Raw genomic sequence first — 20,227 nt, forward strand, 5'->3', positions numbered from 1 at the left:
GTTTTCTCCGTAAATTTGGCAAGAGAAAACGATCATCTGCATTTCCATACACTGAAGATGTAAGTGGATACCAGTAACTTGAATGGGATGTATATTTGCTCAGTCTGTTTACCTGGAAAGGAGAACTCTCTGTAGACCGTGGCTGGATTAATAGCCGGTGTAGCTCAGAAATTTAAAACTGATTAAATTTCACTTTTTTATACAACACTTCCTAGCATTATCCACTTAATTCTGTAAAAGTCTTCCTAAAAAAAGAGTCAGAATTAAACTTCAGTGCTCTCCAAGTGTATCTTTTACAGCTACACACAGGAATAAAAGGTGTAATTGTTGTTTGTAGGCAGGATTTTCAAATGATATTGCAGATGCGAGGATAGCACAGTTTATCTGAATTTTCTGAGGGTAATAGCCTTTGCAGAATGAGGTTTAATGGGATTTTGCTGCATTTATTAATCCCACGACTGTATTAACTGAGAGCTACTGAGATGTTTGATTTAAACATATGTGTGGTTTGCTTTATCAACTTGTATTTGCTTTAATAGATTTTCTTTCTGCTTTTGCCTGTATGTTACAGACGGGAGACGTGACTTTTTTTTTTTATTATTATTATTCACGCTGCTAATTAGGAAAAAATGAGAACTCCACAGTTTGAGCTTAAATGGGTTCACTAACATAAACTATCAATCTTCTGTTTTTCATTATCAGAAATCCACCTCTTTCCCTTTCCTTTTCCCCCCACCCAACAGAGGAGCAAAAGAGACAGTTCTCAAGGGTGTGGTTATCATGAGATAATTGCAACCCTGAGGGATTTGAGACACTGGGGTGCATTTCATACCTTGTAGCTGTCCAAGGATGAGATTTTCACACGAAGGCTCCACCCCACTGTATTTTATTTTTTACTGCATAAATCAGTCTATGTGCTTAGGGATCATTTATCATTTCCCTAATACTCACCAGGGTACAAACAGTACTGTTCTAGTTTCATTCAACCCCTTATTTCTCCCTCCTTCTCCTGTTCAAAAAAAAAAAAAAAAAAAAATAGTTGGCAAGACTCTAAAATTATATAAAGGCGGTTCTGTATTTAATGCAGAAATCGTACATTACCCTAAAAACCCTTCACCCCTGAGTACTCTTTGTACTTCTGAGAACATGATATACGGCTGAATAGTGCACTTAGCAACCATGACTTCATTTAAATCCTTCAGTTTCTGAGAAAGGGATTACTGCCTAGAACCTAACCAGTATTAAAAATACATATTTTCAGATGCAACTGTAGTTAACATCAGCTTAAATTTGTGTGTGGAGAGAGCACTCTTGCAACATGAGAGGTGTTAAAATCTATAGGAGTGGAAAGTGAAACACTTGCTGAGGTTTTGTTCTCATGCCAGAACTTTTTAATCTTTTACCAATTACAGAATTCTTCATCAACATCGAGTATTTACATTTCTCAGCCTTCCCAGCACAACTTCTTTAGCATATACTAGTCATGCAGGACCGAAAATTAACATTTCCAAACTCCCAAATGACACTTTTGCAATTTCCTCTGCTTCTCTGGCTAACAGACAGCACCGGTATGTTTCTCCCCTTGTTCTTTGCAGTTCCTGACAGAGCTTCTTGCATCCCAGGTGAGGATGCTCAGAGCCCCAAGGCAGCTTGGGGTCAGCACGCTGGAAATTAGCTAAAACTATTACTGCAGCCATGAGTTGTAATGTTCCTAGCTTATGTCAGGGCTGTGTGGAACCGTGGGTCTCAACTTGCGTTATTTTTTCATCCAGCCGTACTTCACAGCTATTCAGCGCGTCTCCCTCATGGACAATCACCTCTCATAATGACCTGTGCAGCACGACTATTTCAGTGCTGCCTACAACTTGTAAAGATTCCCCCCCTTTTTGGATGCACGTTTGCTGGCAAGTTAGTATTATGACCCCCTTCATTTGTGCTTGGGCTTAATACGGTGTAACAAACCTTGTGGGCTGAACTAGACTGGTTTTTGTTCCTGACTGACAGGCTCCAGAAGTACAATTTCCTTAGCTCCAGCTGAATTCTGGTGAACACTGCTTGGAAGGACATGCAAAACTGAGGATGCCGCGATATGGAGGCTTGCAGGCATTCAGAGAGAACATGTTTGGAAAGGAAGACAGGTTGAAAAACTCCTGAGATAGATTTACGTGTTTCCTTCCACATTTATCTCCCTGTGAGATAAGTGCACCCTGTTGGCATGTGATTACGATCCTGCCACTTCTTGACTGAGAGATCCGTGAGTCATTCGGAAAAGAAAAGCGTGATTGAAAAGTGCTAATTGAAATAAAATATTTGCATACAATAGAGACATGGCAACTGCCTGAGCTGTACATTTTTTTTAAATTAAATGCAACCGTACACAGTTTTATAGACTTCACCTGATTTGTGAAATTTGATGTTCCCACTGACAGTGTCCAATGGCTCGTTCACTGCATTTTGGCAACTCGGTCTTGTTGTCACCATTGCCTTTCCAACATATGCCTCATCCTGAGGCTGCAAAATTCACTTAGAAAAAGCTCCACCAGTTTTTAATGTCAGGCAAATTTTTCTCAAAGTGTGTATTTACTGGCACATTGGATACCATGCTCTCATATAGAAGGAATACTGCTTTGTATGTGCTAAGTTGGTCTTGTTTCAGTTCTAGCACTGCAAGGGACAAAAAAAATCTCAATGCTCTCTCAGGGCACAGTCAGGCGGATGAAGGTAGTATAGTATTTGTTGACGTGGGCAAGTGGGGGAAACTCCCAAACTTGTTTTAAGAAATTAGTTGACTACCACATCCCTATTTCCCGAATGGTTTACTCCTATGTTCAAGTGAAGAGCAGCTGCTATTGCTATTCCTTTTCTTGGTGGCTCCAAAAAGGTGAAAAACAAAGCTGATGTTAGTGTTGTGACTTACAATACACAAGTCAATACCAATGTCCTTCTTTGGTTTATTAACACTATGCCTCGTGAGTGTCAAAATTGCCTCTTAAAATCAATGTTTCTACATTATTTTCTAAGAATTGTAACGAACAGGCTTTAGTAGTCAATAATAAACACAAAAAATTAAAGACAAAGGTGATGCCAGCAGAAAATGTGTCAGATTATGATTTGTTTCCTGAGAGAAGCATCCTGCTTGTTCAGGAAAGGGAAGAATAATTGTAAAAGTTTAACCAGTGGTTCTCATCCCTTTAAGCTCTCTGCCCCTTAGCCTTCTCCCCACACCCCCCACATACCTGTCAAGACACACGTTTTTTTCTGACTCATCCCACGAGTTTCTAGCTAGCCACCCACATCCTTTTGAAGCAGATGGGTTGATTAGGTAGAACTTTTTATGAAGGGATCGACTTTGAATTCAGAGGGCTTACTTTCGCATAGAAAACAACAGTCTTCTACCTGAAAGGATGCGACTGAAGAAGTAAGGCTTACGGTGTTTAAGTATAAACACATTAAAATCTGAGTGCTTGCAGTGGTGACAAAAGTGTGTTCCTCTCCTGTAGCTTCCTAAACAGGATGAAGAATTAATCACAGTCCACTCTGAGGTATGTAATTACTGCTATCCACACCTTGCCTGAAAAGGAAAGTTAAAATTAGGTGTTACTACACTGTTACTAAACAGCGAGTTTACTGAAAGCTGTTTCTACAGGTTTATTACATCATTCTCAACAAAACCATCATCAGCTACCTGTATTCATGGATGCTATTAATACTCTGGTTTTAAAATTAATCATATGTAGTGCCTGTACATGCATTACAGGTGAGGGTGTCAGTGCTTATGTACTAGAGTTCACTGGTTTTAGCATTTCAAGGTGAGGTGTCTTTCTTCTGGTTCACTGGTTGTACTTTAAATTTAAAAGACTTCAGTCTTTTTTTTTTTTTCATAGCAAGTATAAATATCAGCCTGTTGTACTTATTTTTAAAATGTTTTTAAATGTCAGCTGTTTTCAAGAACAAGTAAAGGAAAAGGAATGCTGTTGGTTTTATGAAAAAAAAAATAAATAAATATTGATTTTGAACCGTTGTCCTTTTCTGAGTAAAATTTGAAGTAAGATTTTGGAGTAACATTTGGCAGAAGATGACCTTATGCATTGGAAGAAAAGACAATGACTTGCCCTGTTCCAAAAAGAAAGCAAACAAAAAGAAAACTTATTTTTTCGACCTGCTGTTGCAGATTTATGCACTCTTCATTGTTTCTGCTGCACTGGAACTGTACTGGAGCAGGAACTGCAGATGGCAACTGTGAGAGCCTGCCTTTTGCCAGTACATACAGGTCCATCCAAATTTGCCCCATGCAATTAGCCATCACAGTTTAATTCCTCACGCGCACAGTAAAAATGAATAAAAGTCTCAAATTAATTACACAGAAGTCTGTGGTATGCTGATAATGTTCTAGCTAAAGAGGAGTTGGTTTCGGTTTTGGTTGCTTTATGGCAAAACAAAGTAGACCTAGGTCCACAGAGGTGTAACATGAAGACTAAGCGATTGGCACCTGTGAGTGGACTAGGAATAAGTTTGAAGTAATGGCACTCATCTTTTTTTTAGATGTGTTTTTATAGTACTTTTTCTCCAAGGGCGGTATCTTTGTGAAAACCTTGAGTACTTTAAGAATAAACTGAGTGCATGGAGCAGAGGCATGTTGTGTGCCTGCTGAGGTGGAGTACTCGGTGTCTCTGCTGCCCTCATGCAAGCATTGGACTCTCAACCTTCCCAGGTACTTCAGGGCAGAGGATGTTCCTTAGATAGCTCTGCCCAAGACAAAAAGTTACCATGTTTTTCTCTGCGTGCACGCATGCACTTGCTTATTTCCTCAAGGTTTCATGTTCTCATTTGTCTCCCTGAAGTCCTACCTGTTTGGAAAGCTCAGCCACAAGCGAAGCACCACCAGGCAACAAGCTGCAACGTGTGGTCAGAACGGAGGTATCTGTCTGCTCCTAGACTGTGACGAATTAAGTGATTTGATTTTTAGAATAGCTGACAGAAAAAGAGAGCTAAGATAAGTTGCTTTTATCTTGCACTTGCTGTGGTTTAAGAGCGTTCCCCAGGCAGTGTTACCTCAGTTCCACTTGTGTTTGGAAGGAACCAAGCATCATTTTGTAAAAATGTTTTCAATTTTCTAGCAGGTTTTAAGTTTGTACTTACTTGAATTTGAAAAATTTGAAGAACAATTTTGCAAAGGTTCTATATTTGTTCAGTACATTTTATTTCCATGTTAAATACCCTTACAAGAAAGAAAGGTCCTAATCTCCATCCAAACCATATATGCAATATGATTTTAAGTTTATTTTGTCATGGAGGGAGAAACATTTTTGATACTTTGGGTGTACCTGAGAAACGATTGTTCAAACTGTTTTTAAGCTTTCTAAAATGATGTTACTTGGAATGAGGAATTGCAGAGTAGGAAGTAATTTTCTTAGTGATAGATACTAAATGCTGAAAAGGTAGATTTTTTTCTTTGGCTGAAAGGCAAGAATTCCGGTAGTGTCCATAAACCTGTGAGATTTTACCTGATGCATCAGTAGGAGTTAAAAGAGTTTCAGGCAATGAAATTTGCAAATTATTTGGAGAAATTCTAGCTTCTAGGCAATACAGGAGTTTTATCAGTATTAATGAGGGTCCATTGTATTAACTCACGTTTTTGCAGTCCTGTAGGATAGGAAGAAAAAGAGAGGTGAGATTGTTGTCAACAAGGCTGTACCATATTAGATAACTGCTTTAATTCAATATCTCTCTTGCCACCCACTGAAAGTCTATCAAAATCATACAGAAGACAGATTTTGAAAGTTTGTTTTTTAGTGTGCTTTTTTTGTTTTTGCATGTGGTGATGTTTTTTATCACCGCTGTGCACAACATCTAAGTATTTTGAAAAGATTAAGGAAGCGAGGATGGAATTTTTTTAACAAAAACTCAGAAGTAAAATAAATGTATTTTAATAATAGTATAACCTACTTGTCACGTTAGAATTTTAAAATAACCCGTATGCTTTAAATTCATTTCTTTATATGTGAAAGGGAATAAAAAATGGTGATATTTCTTCCAAAATGACTGTGTTCCCTGCACACATTTTATTCATAGCTCTCAATTCCCTTGGTACATATAAAGCAAAATGAATTAGATATCTTTTTACATCTCCCTTTGAATGTTCTCTAGTAACTCTGCAAGTTGCCCCTTTTTGTCTTTCTACTAAATAGCATTTAAAGCTTCTGGCACAGCTGGACTTCAGTATGTAAGAAAGCTTTTAGGGTATTATAATGTCACTAGCCATTGAAGTTGCAAAATTTCAAACATCCAAACCCATCCTGACTTTGCTGCATGCTCCTTGTGCTTAAAAACTTGGGTAAACACGTATATTGTTGAAAGTATCCCTGAAAAAAAACGGTGCTGAAAAGAAGGAAAGAATCGACGCTTCTTTTTAAAAGCTTCTTTTCTAATCTCTGTAATTTGAAACTAAAGACTTTGAACAGTGGGTTGGAGATTGTTCTGCAAGATAAATTCCTTGCATCACATAACCCTGACAACTCCCCAGTTCCATCAAATTAATAACAAATGGATGAGAAGATAAGCAAAACTAATGGCGAGGTTACATTTTTGTGACAAAGGTTTATGGCCATGCTGAATCTCATGTTCTGCAATATCCCTCCTCCTTCTCCTCCTCCACGTTGGTGTTGGACTTTTTTTTTATGATTATCAGATCTGAGCATTCCTGTATCTGAAGCTCTTCTGTGGAAAAGATGAATAGCAAGTTGGACTGTGTGACTTCTAAAAGTTTCTGTGAACAGCTCTCTGCAGCCCCCAGTAGAAATGGCTGGTTTTGTACAAGATCAGGCCTTGTCCTTGCGCATTGTGCATCCGGTTTTACTCATTTGGTGCTATGTATCTGAACATTGAAACACGCTGATGTAATGCAATCTCCCTGTTTTGTTAAAATTGTGGAATAATTTATATAGGAGCAACTTCTGAATGTCATGCGGATCAACTTTCCATAAAGCAGAACAAGCTTTTACAGCATGTGGTTTAGTGGTTTAGGGCCATGTCTGGCTGAGTTTTGAGCATCTCCAAGGGTGGAGATGCCACAACCTCTCTGGACATCCAGTTTCAATGTTAGACTACCCAAACTGTGAATGTTTTTTTCCAAATATCCAATTCTATTTGTTTTTTTTTTTATGTTACAACTTCTGTACGTTGTCTTTTGACCTCTCTCTGGGCAAATATCTTTTAATCCAGGCTGTTAAATTTTCTTAACGCAGTAAATTAGCCCATCAAAGAGTAGAAGGATAAACAATTTACAAATTATATCTATTCAGAGGGCTGTTCCAAAACACACCCTTCAGTCCATAGTCAGTGGCCAAAACAACTGTATGGTCTGTAGGAGACCTTGTTTTACTATAATAGACCTCAGAGGGAATGGATATTTCTAGTTAAGGACTGTAGGATTGAAACCTAAAAATAATAGGTAACTGGTGGTTCTTCAGTGGTCAGGCAGCTATCGGTAGGCTGCTTGAAATGCAAAGGTGAATGTGGTGACCTCGTGAGCTGGATTTACAACTGCACCTGCAGATGGCCAGGGAATGCTGAGGAGCCACTTATTATAGAAGCTGAATAATGAATCCAGCTATCAACTCGTATACTGGTTCAATAAATAAAATTTTAACTACTTAGGGAGTGTTTCTCCTTGCTTTTTCTCTGCTTTGGGTTAAATATTTTCTCTTTCTTTCCCCAAGAAAAAGTAGTAGTTTTTCAGAAGGAAAAATGAAACGTGTTATAATAATGCCAGGATATTTCTCTTTAGAGATTATTTCAGAGAGTTTGCATCAAAACGTGAAATTAATCAGGAGGGAAGTTCTAAGGAGAACTTTCCCAATTCAAACCATCAGAAGCTGCCATATGGGCATGCACTGTGGAGCATGCTAGGGGCCTCTTGCTAAAATCCTTGAGTATTTCAGTTGCACAGGGAAAGCTGCTGCCCCTTTGGGAAAAGTGTGCTAAAGGGTGTTTCAACTGCAAGGTAGCTGGGGGCTCCAGGCAGTCTGATTGCATTTCATGGGGGCAATAGCAGTATGGCTCAGCTGCATGGACCTTTTTAGTGCTTATGGAGCTGGAAGGGGATAGCTGCTTTTGGATTCTACAGTGCCTGACCCTTTGGGACATAATGAAAGATGATACATGCTTTTGCTGCTGTTATCCTGAGTTTTTTATCAGACTTAGAAGTGCACTGTTGCTGTGAGGTTTCTGCTTCCTCTCACCCTTTTCTCCCCATGCTTTTCCATATCAGTTGATCTCCATATCCCTGGAGAAATGAATGGTGGGGAGCCATGGATGACCTGGACTCCTCATCTGTGCCTTTATGTGGGTGCAAAAGTATGTGTGTGTTCGGTGCAATGAACAAGTTTACGTTCAAGCTCCTCTTTTTTTCACGTGATTAAAACCACTTTGGGGTTACATGATAAAGACTGAACTGGTTCCTGAGGGCAGAGTCTGTTGCAGTTTGACCGCTTATCGAACATGAAGACCATGATTTAAGGTCACTAAGCAGTGAATAGCTTAGTTTTGCACCTTGGTTTTGGTCTTCTCATTTAGGAGTGAAAGTGAAATACTATCCCACTGATGTAAAAACCAAACCTCTAGCCACTTCAAGAAGTCTTTCTGGTCATGCAGCCTGCAGCCCAGAGTATGATGTAGCTGCAGTGGAGCTGAACCAATGCACTGGGAATGGCAGAGAACCTGGTCTTCTATCAGTACCACTGGTTATTCCTTTACCTCACCAGTAACTTGAAAATTAGAGTTTGCCAGATCTAAAGTTTCATTAAAACAAACACACACACAAAGTATGAGAATCCCTGTTTTCCCGGAGGATATGAACTCTTTAAGAAATACTGGTAACTCTTTCTTTCTTCACTCATTTGCTGCAACAATCTTGTGAATAGCTTGGGCTAGCATGAATTTTACGAAGAAATGTTGAGTTCTGCATGCATTTGTGAAACATATTCCTTGCTAATTTTTTGCTTATAATCATTGATCTAATTTTATGCAGATCACTTTATTATTTCTGTTTTATTAATAAGAGAATGGGGAAGGAGATAGGAAAGAAGATATATCTACAAAAAAAAACATTCATTTTATCAAAGTTTTCAGTCATTTTTCAGTCCATGTCTATTTTGGTAAGACGTTGAATAGGGCTTTAATATATCAAGAATGTAACCTAACAATAAGTAAATCAGAGCTATTGAATTGGCCATTTTTCTGTAGAACAAAAATATACCAAAATCTCCCAAACTACTATATATATGTGTGTGTGTGTGTGTCTTTCAACTACTACTTTTATTGAGTGAGAGGGCAATGAGTTAAGCACTCATTCATTCTGAGTTAAAGGGTTGGAGGCAGGAGGAGTTGTCATGTTCTCCTGGAAGCTTACCTGATGTTCTTGTAGGTGTATAGGCTGATCCCCATCCTCGTTGACACCCTCCACTTCTCCCCAAATACTTTAGATTTCCTAAAATCGCTAGGACTTTTTCTGTGGTTTTAGGACTTTACAGGAATGCTTGGCCCATACTCTGTGTTAGATTTAGCAACTGGAATGTTATGCTTTAAATGCCTGTTCCTAGGGGTTGAGCAGTTTGTTTACTGAGATGATATAAGTGATCCCAGTGGTTTTTATTGGCAGTGGAAGGCACACTGAATATTCAAAGCAAACAGAATTGATTTTAAAGAATACAAAAAGTAACTGCTATGAAACCTGTAAGGCCTGAACGGTTTCTGAGCGGTTTTTCTTCTTTGTGATTTGCTTTTCAGGTGTAAACCTTTCTCTGTGTTTAAAGATATCTGATATACATCTTCTACTCTGATAAATCTAAAGAAAACTACTGAAAGTTTTTTCAGGAGAGCAAAGATGCTTCATCTAGTGTTATATTTAGGTTAGCCACCTTTGCTTTTACAGTGGAAGAATAACAATTTACATTTATATTATCCTATTTCCTCCTGGGGCTTCTCATAAGCTTCCCTCTTATAACACAGGCCTTCTAGAAATCCCATATTCTCAAACTGAGAAGGCAGTAAGGAGATGAAATTTCAAATTGTTATTTATCTGCCTTAGGTAGAACATTAGAGCATATTCTGCTAGTGCACACTATTTTTTTTTTTTTTTAAGAAAGCAAATAGGTAGTATGATTGTAGCCCATCATTTGTTTTGTTTTAAATGACAAAAGGAGATGAAGTATCTCAAAGCTGAACCTATGTGCATGCTAAATTTATTTTTGTAATATCACCATTGTTAACAATGCATTGGTCAGAAGCAAGTACTGTAAAGTCTGCAGGCTTGCATATATATAGTACTCATACACATGATAGGAATGTGTTCTTGTGGAGGGTAAGCCCCATATGTTTTCATTTAGATAGTTTTCAGTAAGCTTTTAAATCTTGTTAAAGACCTTGCTAAGCTTAGTTTTGAATGATCAGTTGGGAAACATCATATTTAAAACATTGCTCTATTAAATTCAAATCTTGTGTAGAGATCGAATCTGGCAATTATAAAGAAAGACATGGAGAGAAAAAGGAGTTCACATTCAAAATATATTCAAAACTCATTGTCCTTCTCGAAGCTGCGTGATTGAAGAAACACAATGTGGTATTCAGTGTATTCATATTGTGTCCTGTGATTCCAGAAACATTGTAACCAATGAGTCTTTTCTTGAAAATTTTATCATCATATGGGTAAGCCTTGCTGTAGAAATTTATACTTGCCTAAGAATGTATTTAAATCGTACAACAATTAGGGATTAGTCTCGCAGTAAAACCCATACGAACTGAAGATACTCAGTGTATAAAACTCCTGATTGATTTTTAATACTCTGAGCCAATTCTGCAGGGTTTTCAGAACCTGAAAACCTGCAATGAAGCACTTTTAACCAAAAATTTAAATATCTCCATTCTGTTCTGTTCGCTTCTAACGATGGTGTTATCACTGTTTATTGAATGGAGTAACTGCTTAGTGAATGGAATAAGGAGAGGCACGTCATAAGTGTATATATTCACAGCACCTCCCCAGATCAGCTATGACAGCTCCAAAAGCACCGTGTCCTCACGGTACATGGGAAGGCACTTCCACGTTCACTCTGATGTTCCAAGTAGACAATTTCTATTTTGTTGGTATGCCACTGTCCCTTTGTCACAAAGTCTGTCCAAAGAGGGCAAATGAGTATTGGGTACATGCTTTTCTTTTTGAGAAAACTTTCAGTTTGGAAGCTTCTTACAGGCAAAGAAGCTTCATTTTCCTACTCCAGTCATTACAGAAACTCATGGAGTTGTCCTCAAAGTTGTTAGGTACACTGCTTTCTTTATGCAGTTGACAGTAACTGTTAGTTTGGGATTTCTGAGGCTAGGATGGAGCATCTCTCTTAAGGAGGTAAGTTGAAAAACAGTGTGGATATGGTTTTTGCTAAGCATGATCAAGAGCATCTCTTTTAGGTTTTCTGCTGATTTGCCACTGTCTTCAGTGGTGTACACAGAGATGAGCTTCCTAATTCAGGCATTTAAGATAGTTGTCACAAGTTAGGCTGTGTGAAAGCTCTACTCTGTTAGTATTACCTAAGCTCTTTTCTCCACTGGACAAATCTTTAACCTTTCAGAAAGTAAGGCTTGAATTTTAACCTTTATGCACCTGCCCTTACGAACTGTCATTTCCGTGAAGATTTTACTCTTAGGTAAATCTCACTGAACTAAGTACACAAGCAAAGAATCCGATTCCGCAGTTGGTTTCTGTAAGACAACCCCTGTCCTTCTGTATCTTGTACACTTTTGCACATTTCTCTTAATGAGGTCCCTGCGTATTTTATTTTATAACTTCAATCTTCCTGCTGGTCTTGCACAAAATAACGTGTTCAGCAAGAGAAATAATGGGCTAATGGATAACTTAGCACTTTTTCACGATCTGCCCTGCTTCGTTTGTAACTATTTAGTTGACCTGGTGTTTTATAAAACTTTTACATTCTTAACTTTGGATTAGAATCAAATTAAAACCCAGCGTGAAGTTACACCACACAAAATGTCTTAACAGTCCCGTGTTTTTGGAGCTGGAGCTTTTAGTGGATAAAACCATTTTTCATTTTCTTGAATGCCATTCTGGTCTAACCTGCACTCCAAAATGAAATGAGTTTAGCGGTCTGAGTCCTGTCCCTGGTGAACAATAGTCCACATTACAAAAACACCAAACCCGCACAAAGCTGTCGGTTTCTGCTCGGGAACACTCAGGCCCAGCCAGTGTGAAGGCAGAATTACCTCACACCCTAGGGAGTGATTTTTCTAGGTGAAGATTGAGGTCATTCTTAAGGCAATAGGGAAAAGCGGATCTTGTGAAACTGGTCTCTGCAGCAGCCAGCGAGGGCAACCCCTGGTACTGCTACTACAGGCTCTTTGTTCGCCTTGCTGACGAGGCTTTATAATGTGGGATCGCTCATTTAAGACCACCTGAGATGTGCATGTACCATTTGCTGATGTAGTAGAATATGCAAACAAAGCTTGCATTTTGAGGAGATGTTTTTAGCAGGTTATTTTTTGGGGAAGAATATGTTAATATAGGTGAATTCCTGGTTCTCCTACAATTGTTGTTTTGCGTTTTCTTAGAGGGCTGGGATGGCACTGTAAATATTTGAAGGTGAATATGCTAATTCCTGTTCATTAGTGCATAACTGATTGTACGACCCATTCATTAAGATGTTTTCAGAAGAGTTACTCAAACAGTGAAGCTGAGAGGCCTTAAGTGACTCTTATCTTTATGGCAGACGAATTAAAACTAAACAAAACAAAACTGCTCAGCACTTCTTTAGTAGATCAGTGCATAGTTTTAGCTGTGTCATACTAGGTTAACATAGAAAGTATCAAGTTTCTTTTTTTTTCTTTTGGTTAAAAAAAGAGAGTTAAATTTGTTTTCATACCAATAGCTATTTCAGATCAAAGCTATGTGAGAACATTTTTATTTTGGAGAACAGTAATACAATTTAGATTATTTCATACTTGTATTAAAATAACCATAAGTGCAAATGAAAAATAATTTAATTATTTTGATTTCATCTGCTGTGTAAATAAGCCTCAAACCCCCAGTGATTACTGAGCAGAGAAAGCAGCTTAAGAAGAGAAGTGAATACTGGGCTATCTGTCTGAATCTTCAGAGAGCCTGAAAAAATACCTGGCAAGTGTAAAGTTTCCCATTGATTTCTCTGTGATAGCTCAGCCTGTTGGGTGAGGGGCATTTACCATCTCCATCCGTAGCTGCCCTGTCAGTGAACACTGAAGAAGGGGGCATGGTAGGTTTGTACTCTGCTTTTGGTAGTGTCTCGCTAACCTCTGGACTGGATCGTATAACAAGGCTGTAACATTGCCATTGCTGTAGAGCTTGTTTCAGGAAAGTCAATCATTTATCAGCCAGAGAGGTACACCTGAAGTAATTCTTCCTTTTGATGGGGCCACAGAGAAGATTGCTCTAAATGTCCATTCCCTTGTGTGGTTTCATTGTTTGTTTTTTTTTGATGGTGGTATAAACAAGGATTTTTTCATAAATGTTCATGCTATCTTACATACTTTTGGCCAATTTTAACCAATTTCAAGTATGTAAAAGATATTAAGCCCAAGTGAATATTGTGCAAATTGGCAGCTGTGGAAATGACAGAGCACCTGATAACATTCCCACTGTAGGGGAGGCTTACCCCTTACTTCACATGGGAAAATGATCCTGAGAGAGAGAGATCAGGGAACACCAGTCTTTTGATTCTGCTATTTATGGAGCTACTTGTTTATTCTTAGAAATCCTTCGAGGGTACTTCTGTAAACTGAGCATCTACTCTGTACAAAAGTGTCTAGATGGTTTGTGACAAGTGATGTATTGCTTTGTTTGGTTGTACATGATCACTGCATGTTCTGGTTCTCCTAGCATAATTGGTGTTTTTTTCTTTCTCTCCCCCAAGATTTCATTTGACCTAGCAGAATATACTGCTGACGTTGATGGAGTTGGCACTTTACGGCTCCTGGATGCTATTAAGACCTGTGGCCTTATCAACTCTGTGAAGTTCTACCAAGCCTCCACTAGTGAACTTTTTGGAAAAGTGCAAGAAATCCCGCAGAAGGAGACCACCCCTTTTTACCCAAGATCGCCTTATGGTAAGAGCTCGCTGATGCGTGTGTCAGTAGTGTCTGTCTGTCTGTTCTCCCTTCTCATGTCTCAGGGCTGAAGTCATTTGGGTGTGAGATTAGAATGACGATAGAGCTAAAGTGACTAGACATGTTGAGAGGCATACCTTTATGAATTACTATATAAAAAGTATTTGCTGCCATTGCCCGGGGGTTGGAAATTACCATCTCACTTCACAAGACTGTTCATTCAGATCAGAAGTTGAGAGCTCTTGTATGGAGAAGGGGGAAGGGTGGCTCTTCCCTCACAAAGGACTGTAAGATACCACTGAAGTGATAAGGTTTCATGTTTTTTGTTGCCTAAATGAAAAACTCCCAAGAGCTCGTTTCTTCCGTCATGAACTTGCATTAAATTTGAAACACTTATTAAAGCAATGCGCATGGAAGACTTTGGTGATAAAGTTTCAAATCAATTTGAGTGTTAAGGCACCAGATTTTCACTTTTATTTCTCCGAAGTCACTTCTTTTATTAGCAGAGGTCACCACAGTGGTGTATTTCACACGCTCTGGCTGTGTTAATTATATTGTAAAAGAAAAAGTGCTATGCTTGAATGTGCATAAGAAAACAAGTGAGAGAGCGCCCTAACACTTCCTGGCTGGTTCTGGGGCTGTGCAAAAAAGGAGTATTTTCCCCTTCAGCTGCTCTTTATTGGGCTGGATATTCTTTCCATATGAAATGTGACACATCTAGGGAATTAATCGAATTCTAGCGCACTCCGTTGCTGAAACATGGCCTTCACCCTGCATGGAAGAGAGATGCATATATGTGTCTGTGTCTGTCTGTATGTGTGTCTGAGCTGTGCACAAGTGGAGCAGATCTATGTAAAGTCTCAAATTATTTTTGTAGGGGCAGCAAAACTGTATGCCTACTGGATTGTGGTGAACTTCCGAGAGGCCTACAATCTCTTTGCTGTGAATGGCATCCTCTTCAATCATGAAAGTCCCAGGAGAGGTTAGAAAATCCATGTAAAACTGTTCCTGTATTTGTGTGCATCTGACAGGAAAAATGAAACAATGCATCCACAGGTTTCATTTAAACTTGCCAAAATGCTGTGCTTGACGGTGTTTGGCTTGAGGTAGCCAGCAGACTGTGTTTAATGTAGTGCTCATGTGGCAGTCTCAGAGTCTGCAGTATAACAGTTTTCGCCTTCAAGCACCATATTCCATTTTGTAGCCCTCTGGCTCTGAAGGGAGGCTGAGGTGACTGATTTTGTGTATCAGTGCTCTCCAGAGCATTTAGGTGGGCAACTGCATAACAGATGCAATTTCAAGTGTGACTTGTACTCAAGATTTTTATTTGTATATAAACACCAAATTAAGGAGCATAAAGAGTTGACCCTCTAAATTCATTAGAATAATGAGTACAGCCCAGTATATTTTGGAAACTTGTGGATTATTACCCTTACCTTCTGACAAGATGGCTTTCAACACATAGCTTTAAAATACCTTTCTTTTTAATCCTTAATAGCAACACATTTTAAACTCCACTTTATCATCCTTTTTCCTCTTTATGAACAATTAATACTGGTACTTAGTTTGTGAAAAAGTCCACAGTTGATTAAAAGTCCCTTATACAATGACAGCTTTCTTCCGCCCTTAAAATACCGTGACTTAAAAAACACTCTAAAATTAAACTTTAAATTAACACACACAACTGGATTTTCAGTGCAGAAGCCTTTTATTGTGGTCTGTTTTTAACTGAAAAATAAATTCAAACTTTACAGGAATGCAATTATGTAAATTATAGCCTGGCACAAAATATAATAATTTTACTCATACTTACAAATATAAAATAGACCATAATTGCAACTGTTTGGGAAAAAAATATGGAAAAAAGAGTCAATTTCAATAGGATTTAAATAGAGATTTGAGTCTTTGGGAGTCACAGCTGTAAAACCTTATAGTACACTGGGTAGGCAGCATTTACAGTAAGTGATGCATCAAATCTTCATTGGCAAAAGTTGGTGCAGTACTTCTCACTGGAGCAGATGTCAGTATGAGATTACAATTAAAAGAGAATCAAATTCACTAAATTGTTGCATTGAGAAACCCTAATACTTTGCTTTCTTTTAAACAGTTCAATATATTCGTGGTGCACGATGTAAACTAATGTCCGAATTGCTGAGTTATAACGATGCAATAAAAACCACCTGAACAACATAAAAAGGGGGGGGAAATGCAATGGCAAATACTAACCTGGCATGATTTCTTGTCATATTAAAGAGCTATAGGATGAGATGGAAATTACAGGAGCATATATGATTTGTGCCATTTTGAAGGAGAAAAACTTCAGTTTTATTATTAAATTAATAAGTTTTTATTAAATTAAAATATTGTTAAATTAATAAGTTTTTTATTATTAAATTAATAAGTTTTATTATTAAATTAAATATTTCTCTTGTTAGGCTTGTATAAGTTGCTGCATATGAAGCTAAACAGGAAAACAAAGCTCTTCTTACATCATCTTTGAACCATCAGTTAGTGCAAGGGAAATACACAAATAATATCTTTTATCTTTGAACCATGGTTTATCACTGCACCTGCATAATTCTTCACTGGTATGTTTCCCCTCAAATAACATGTAAAAGGTTTGAAAAATACAAGCATAACTACAACATGTAAACCTGGTGCAATACAATGGGAAACTTGGAGGAAGAAAAAAAAAAAAAGTAGAACTGTTAGAAAATAGATTTTCTGCCTTACAGATTTATAGGGGAAACACTTTTTTTATTTGTTTGTTGAACCCATATTCTTCTAAGGGCAGTATAAGAAAAATCAAGCAACACATCTTACTTCAGAATACTGATCCTTCTCTTTAGCTTTCACAATTTTAGTTTGGAAAGGATATCCAGTAGTTAATCTCACGTGTCCTGTATAATATAGGCAAGTCTGTGCAGAGTTCATAAGGGTAGAGAGTGCTTAAGTCTACTATAAGAGGTTTCGTATTTTTGAAATTATGAAGACTGGAGAGAAGTGCTGGCCTTGAGAAGCTTGTTTGATTTTCTACTTTTATCTTGCTTTTATGCCATACAAGAAGAATACAGTATCAGGAGTAGCTCTTAAGATGTGACACTGTACTGCAAATCTAAATGCTTAAGCTCATTGTTTGGGCTTGCTTTTAAGTCCGGTGTTTCTTGTTCTGATATCCCCTGTGACTTAAAAAAAAAAAATAAAAAAAAAAAATCACCAGTGATAAATTCCAGATAGACTGAACCTGCTACTTGAGCCTTGCATCTTAAATTGGGAATAGTACACTGTTACCAAATTGCAGAAATACTTGGATCCATGCTCAAGAGATACATACATATGTAGCAACAGAGGATGTTATCTAAAATCTCATATGGAGTAGAATAAGTGGCAATGTAGTACTTCCCTTGCAAATTTTCTACTTAAGAAATGAGGGGCAGTAGGTATAATAATAGTCACTTTTTTTTTTTTTTTAACAAGTACATGTTTTTCTTCTCACACAAATCAACATTGCTGCACTGAAGTGAACAGGGTCATGTTGATTTGTTCTGGCTGAGCATAGTATTTCAAGTGATGGTCTGGTAACATCAGATGAGTGTAATCTGCCTATTTTGGGGAAAAGACCAGCATTGACAATACACCTTGCTAAAGCTGGTTTCTCGATTGCTGTTATCACTTTTTATTTGGGTATAACTCAATTGTTTCCTGATTTATGGCCATGCCAAGGGATAGTGGGATTTTCCATTTCTGAAGTTTATTTATTGTCTAAACATTATCTGAAAAGCAAAATGCTTTCTACCAGTGCTAGTATGCTACAAGATGGTCTCCGTTTCCAAAATCAAGCATACGAAAGAAACCCTAAAAAGGTCTTCCCAGAAAAATCAGGGAGGTGTACATTAGGATAGAGCTGAACCTCCCTGGTTCTCTTTTGCAGCCAGATGTCATAACCTACTGTAACAGGGTGTTTTTTCTATCGTACTTTAGAGAGCCAGCTCCAAAGTCATGACCTACCAGGCTCCAGTGGGCGATCTTGTACAGAAAGCTTGTACACACGCTGTCAGAAAGTTGGACACACGATATTGTGTGGGGTTTGTTTGGTTTTTTCAACAGCATTATGGAATACCAAATGGGGAAGCTGGTGCCCAGCAAGTTTCTATTGGTGGTTGAATGTGGCTCCCAGTATTACCAGTTTGGAAATATCTACCCTGTAGCAATATTGGAAAGGTATTTCAGTTCAGTGAGATGACAGTTTTGACAGTGGAAGAGTGAGGCAATTAGCAAGTCTAGTTTTCAGGAAAGCTGGGGCTTGATCCAAGCCTTTTTTACACCATTGGAAAGGTTCCTGTTCTTTTGTTGGGCTCTGGATCTCACTAATAACTTTTTTTTTTTTTTTTTTTTTTTTTCTGAGTAAGAAAGCAAACTACTTGTTGACAGTATCATTTGTTTCTTCCCACACAAGCTCTTACTCTTTTGCTCCTTGGTTCTGCGTAGAGTTTTCTCAGGTTTACAAGATGTGCCTTTGGATGTCTGAGATAACTCTCCAATTTGGTTAACCACTTCATTGCTTGCCTCATCTGATCTTTATCTGCCAAGATGTACAAACATGTACTGCATGTTTCCTGACACAATGCAACAGAAGTTTTGTTTTTTTTGTTGTGTGTTGTGTTTTGTTTTTGTTTTTTTCTCTCCAAGTAATAAATACTTTGCCTCCACACATGACATCATGGTGTAGATCATTCAGTAGGGAATTTTTGTTTGTCTGATACCAGCTCTGGTAAAGCAGTTGTCATCAGACCATTGCTGTATAGCCAGAGGGAAAGGATACAACTGCTCATTTCTATGATCTCTTTCAGCCAGGAAGGAAATGGCTAGGTGTTAGATTGCAGGCTGAAGGTTGTCAAAGTACATGTAGCAAGATTAAAATGAAAAGAAATCATGATTGGAAGAGAATGGGGAGTGTTCCTTGCTTTTGTTGTGCAACTGGATCATGCTTTTGCCAGGAAGGAGGGGGTAAGGGGTTTCTTTGCTTGCTGTAAATGTGCTTGGATGTCTTGAATTCTCTTGTTATTACCTTTTTTTTTTTTCTTTTTTTTTTTTTTACAAGCTTTCAGTCTCCCTTTTGCCTCTATTTCATAGAGAGGGCAGTAGCAGATGGTGACATCTGCTACTGACTTTCACAAGAAATCCTTCCGAATCCTGACAGTAACAGCTGCTCTTCTGCATCTCCTATAAAGAGATGTAGCCAACATCTGTCAGATTTCCCTTTCTCAGTTCTGTGATTGAGGTGACTAATTTGCTGGTGTCCTTACAAATATTCTGTGCAAGAGGGACTTGTCAACCTAACACCACTGTAAGTACTAAGGGCCCGCTTTTTATAAGTTTAGAGAAAGATGCAAGTGTATAAAATCTATTTATCTTTCATTTACTATACAAACTTCTAAACCAAACAAGTACATCTGTATAGCAAAAGTCAGCAGAGCGTTGCTTGTGCCTTGATGACTCCTTGCTAGATGAGAAGAATGCAAGCTGGCTGGTTATTGTCAGGGATCGTCTGCCTAGCATATTGAAAACTTGGTGTCAAGGTACCATGGCCAATGTAAGAGGAGTTACTCAGACAGTTGTGTACTGCGTCGCAGCCAAGATCATTTCATGCTTTTTAGTTTGCGTGTTTCAACAGAGAAAGCATGCAGTGTCCTGAAGACATGCATTCTTACTGGCTTTTTCTCCCTGCTGTGAGACTGATCCTGCTAAGTGATCCATGCAGGTGTTTTCTTATCTACACATGCAGTCATACGTCAGTGGGGATAAATACAGGCATTAGGGTCTACTTGTACAGATGGATTTGTGGTAATATTGACCATGATAAGAGAAAATTGCCAGGTAATACCTCTCTGCTATTTTAGCTAGGTGCTTGTGTTTTCCTATGAAAAAGAGCTGACCTTCCAGGATAAGTGAATGCAGTTAATTCTGATTTTGAACCTGATACTGACTGACTAGATAGTACTGATAGGAGCACATCACAGTATGCAGGGATCATTGTGGGTCTGTCTAATTTTTGTGTGGCTAATAAGTCATCTTCATCTTGAGT

The 20,227-nt window shown here is 38.3% G+C and overlaps 1 protein-coding gene across 1 annotated transcript in view; it reads left to right on the forward strand.

The window, feature by feature from the left end:
• GMDS (GDP-mannose 4,6-dehydratase) overlaps positions 1 to 20,227 on the forward strand; it is a 403,988-nt gene that overhangs the window by 138,248 nt on the left and 245,513 nt on the right. Inside the window, exons 5-6 of the mRNA XM_084282724.1 lie at positions 13,950 to 14,142; positions 15,020 to 15,124. Of these exons, the coding sequence (XP_084138850.1) occupies positions 13,950 to 14,142; positions 15,020 to 15,124 (298 nt within the window). The remainder of the gene's footprint in view (positions 1 to 13,949; positions 14,143 to 15,019; positions 15,125 to 20,227) is intronic.

This window comes from Netta rufina (assembly GCF_964035555.1).
Source record: "Netta rufina genome assembly, chromosome: 2".
NCBI lineage: Eukaryota > Metazoa > Chordata > Aves > Anseriformes > Anatidae > Netta > Netta rufina.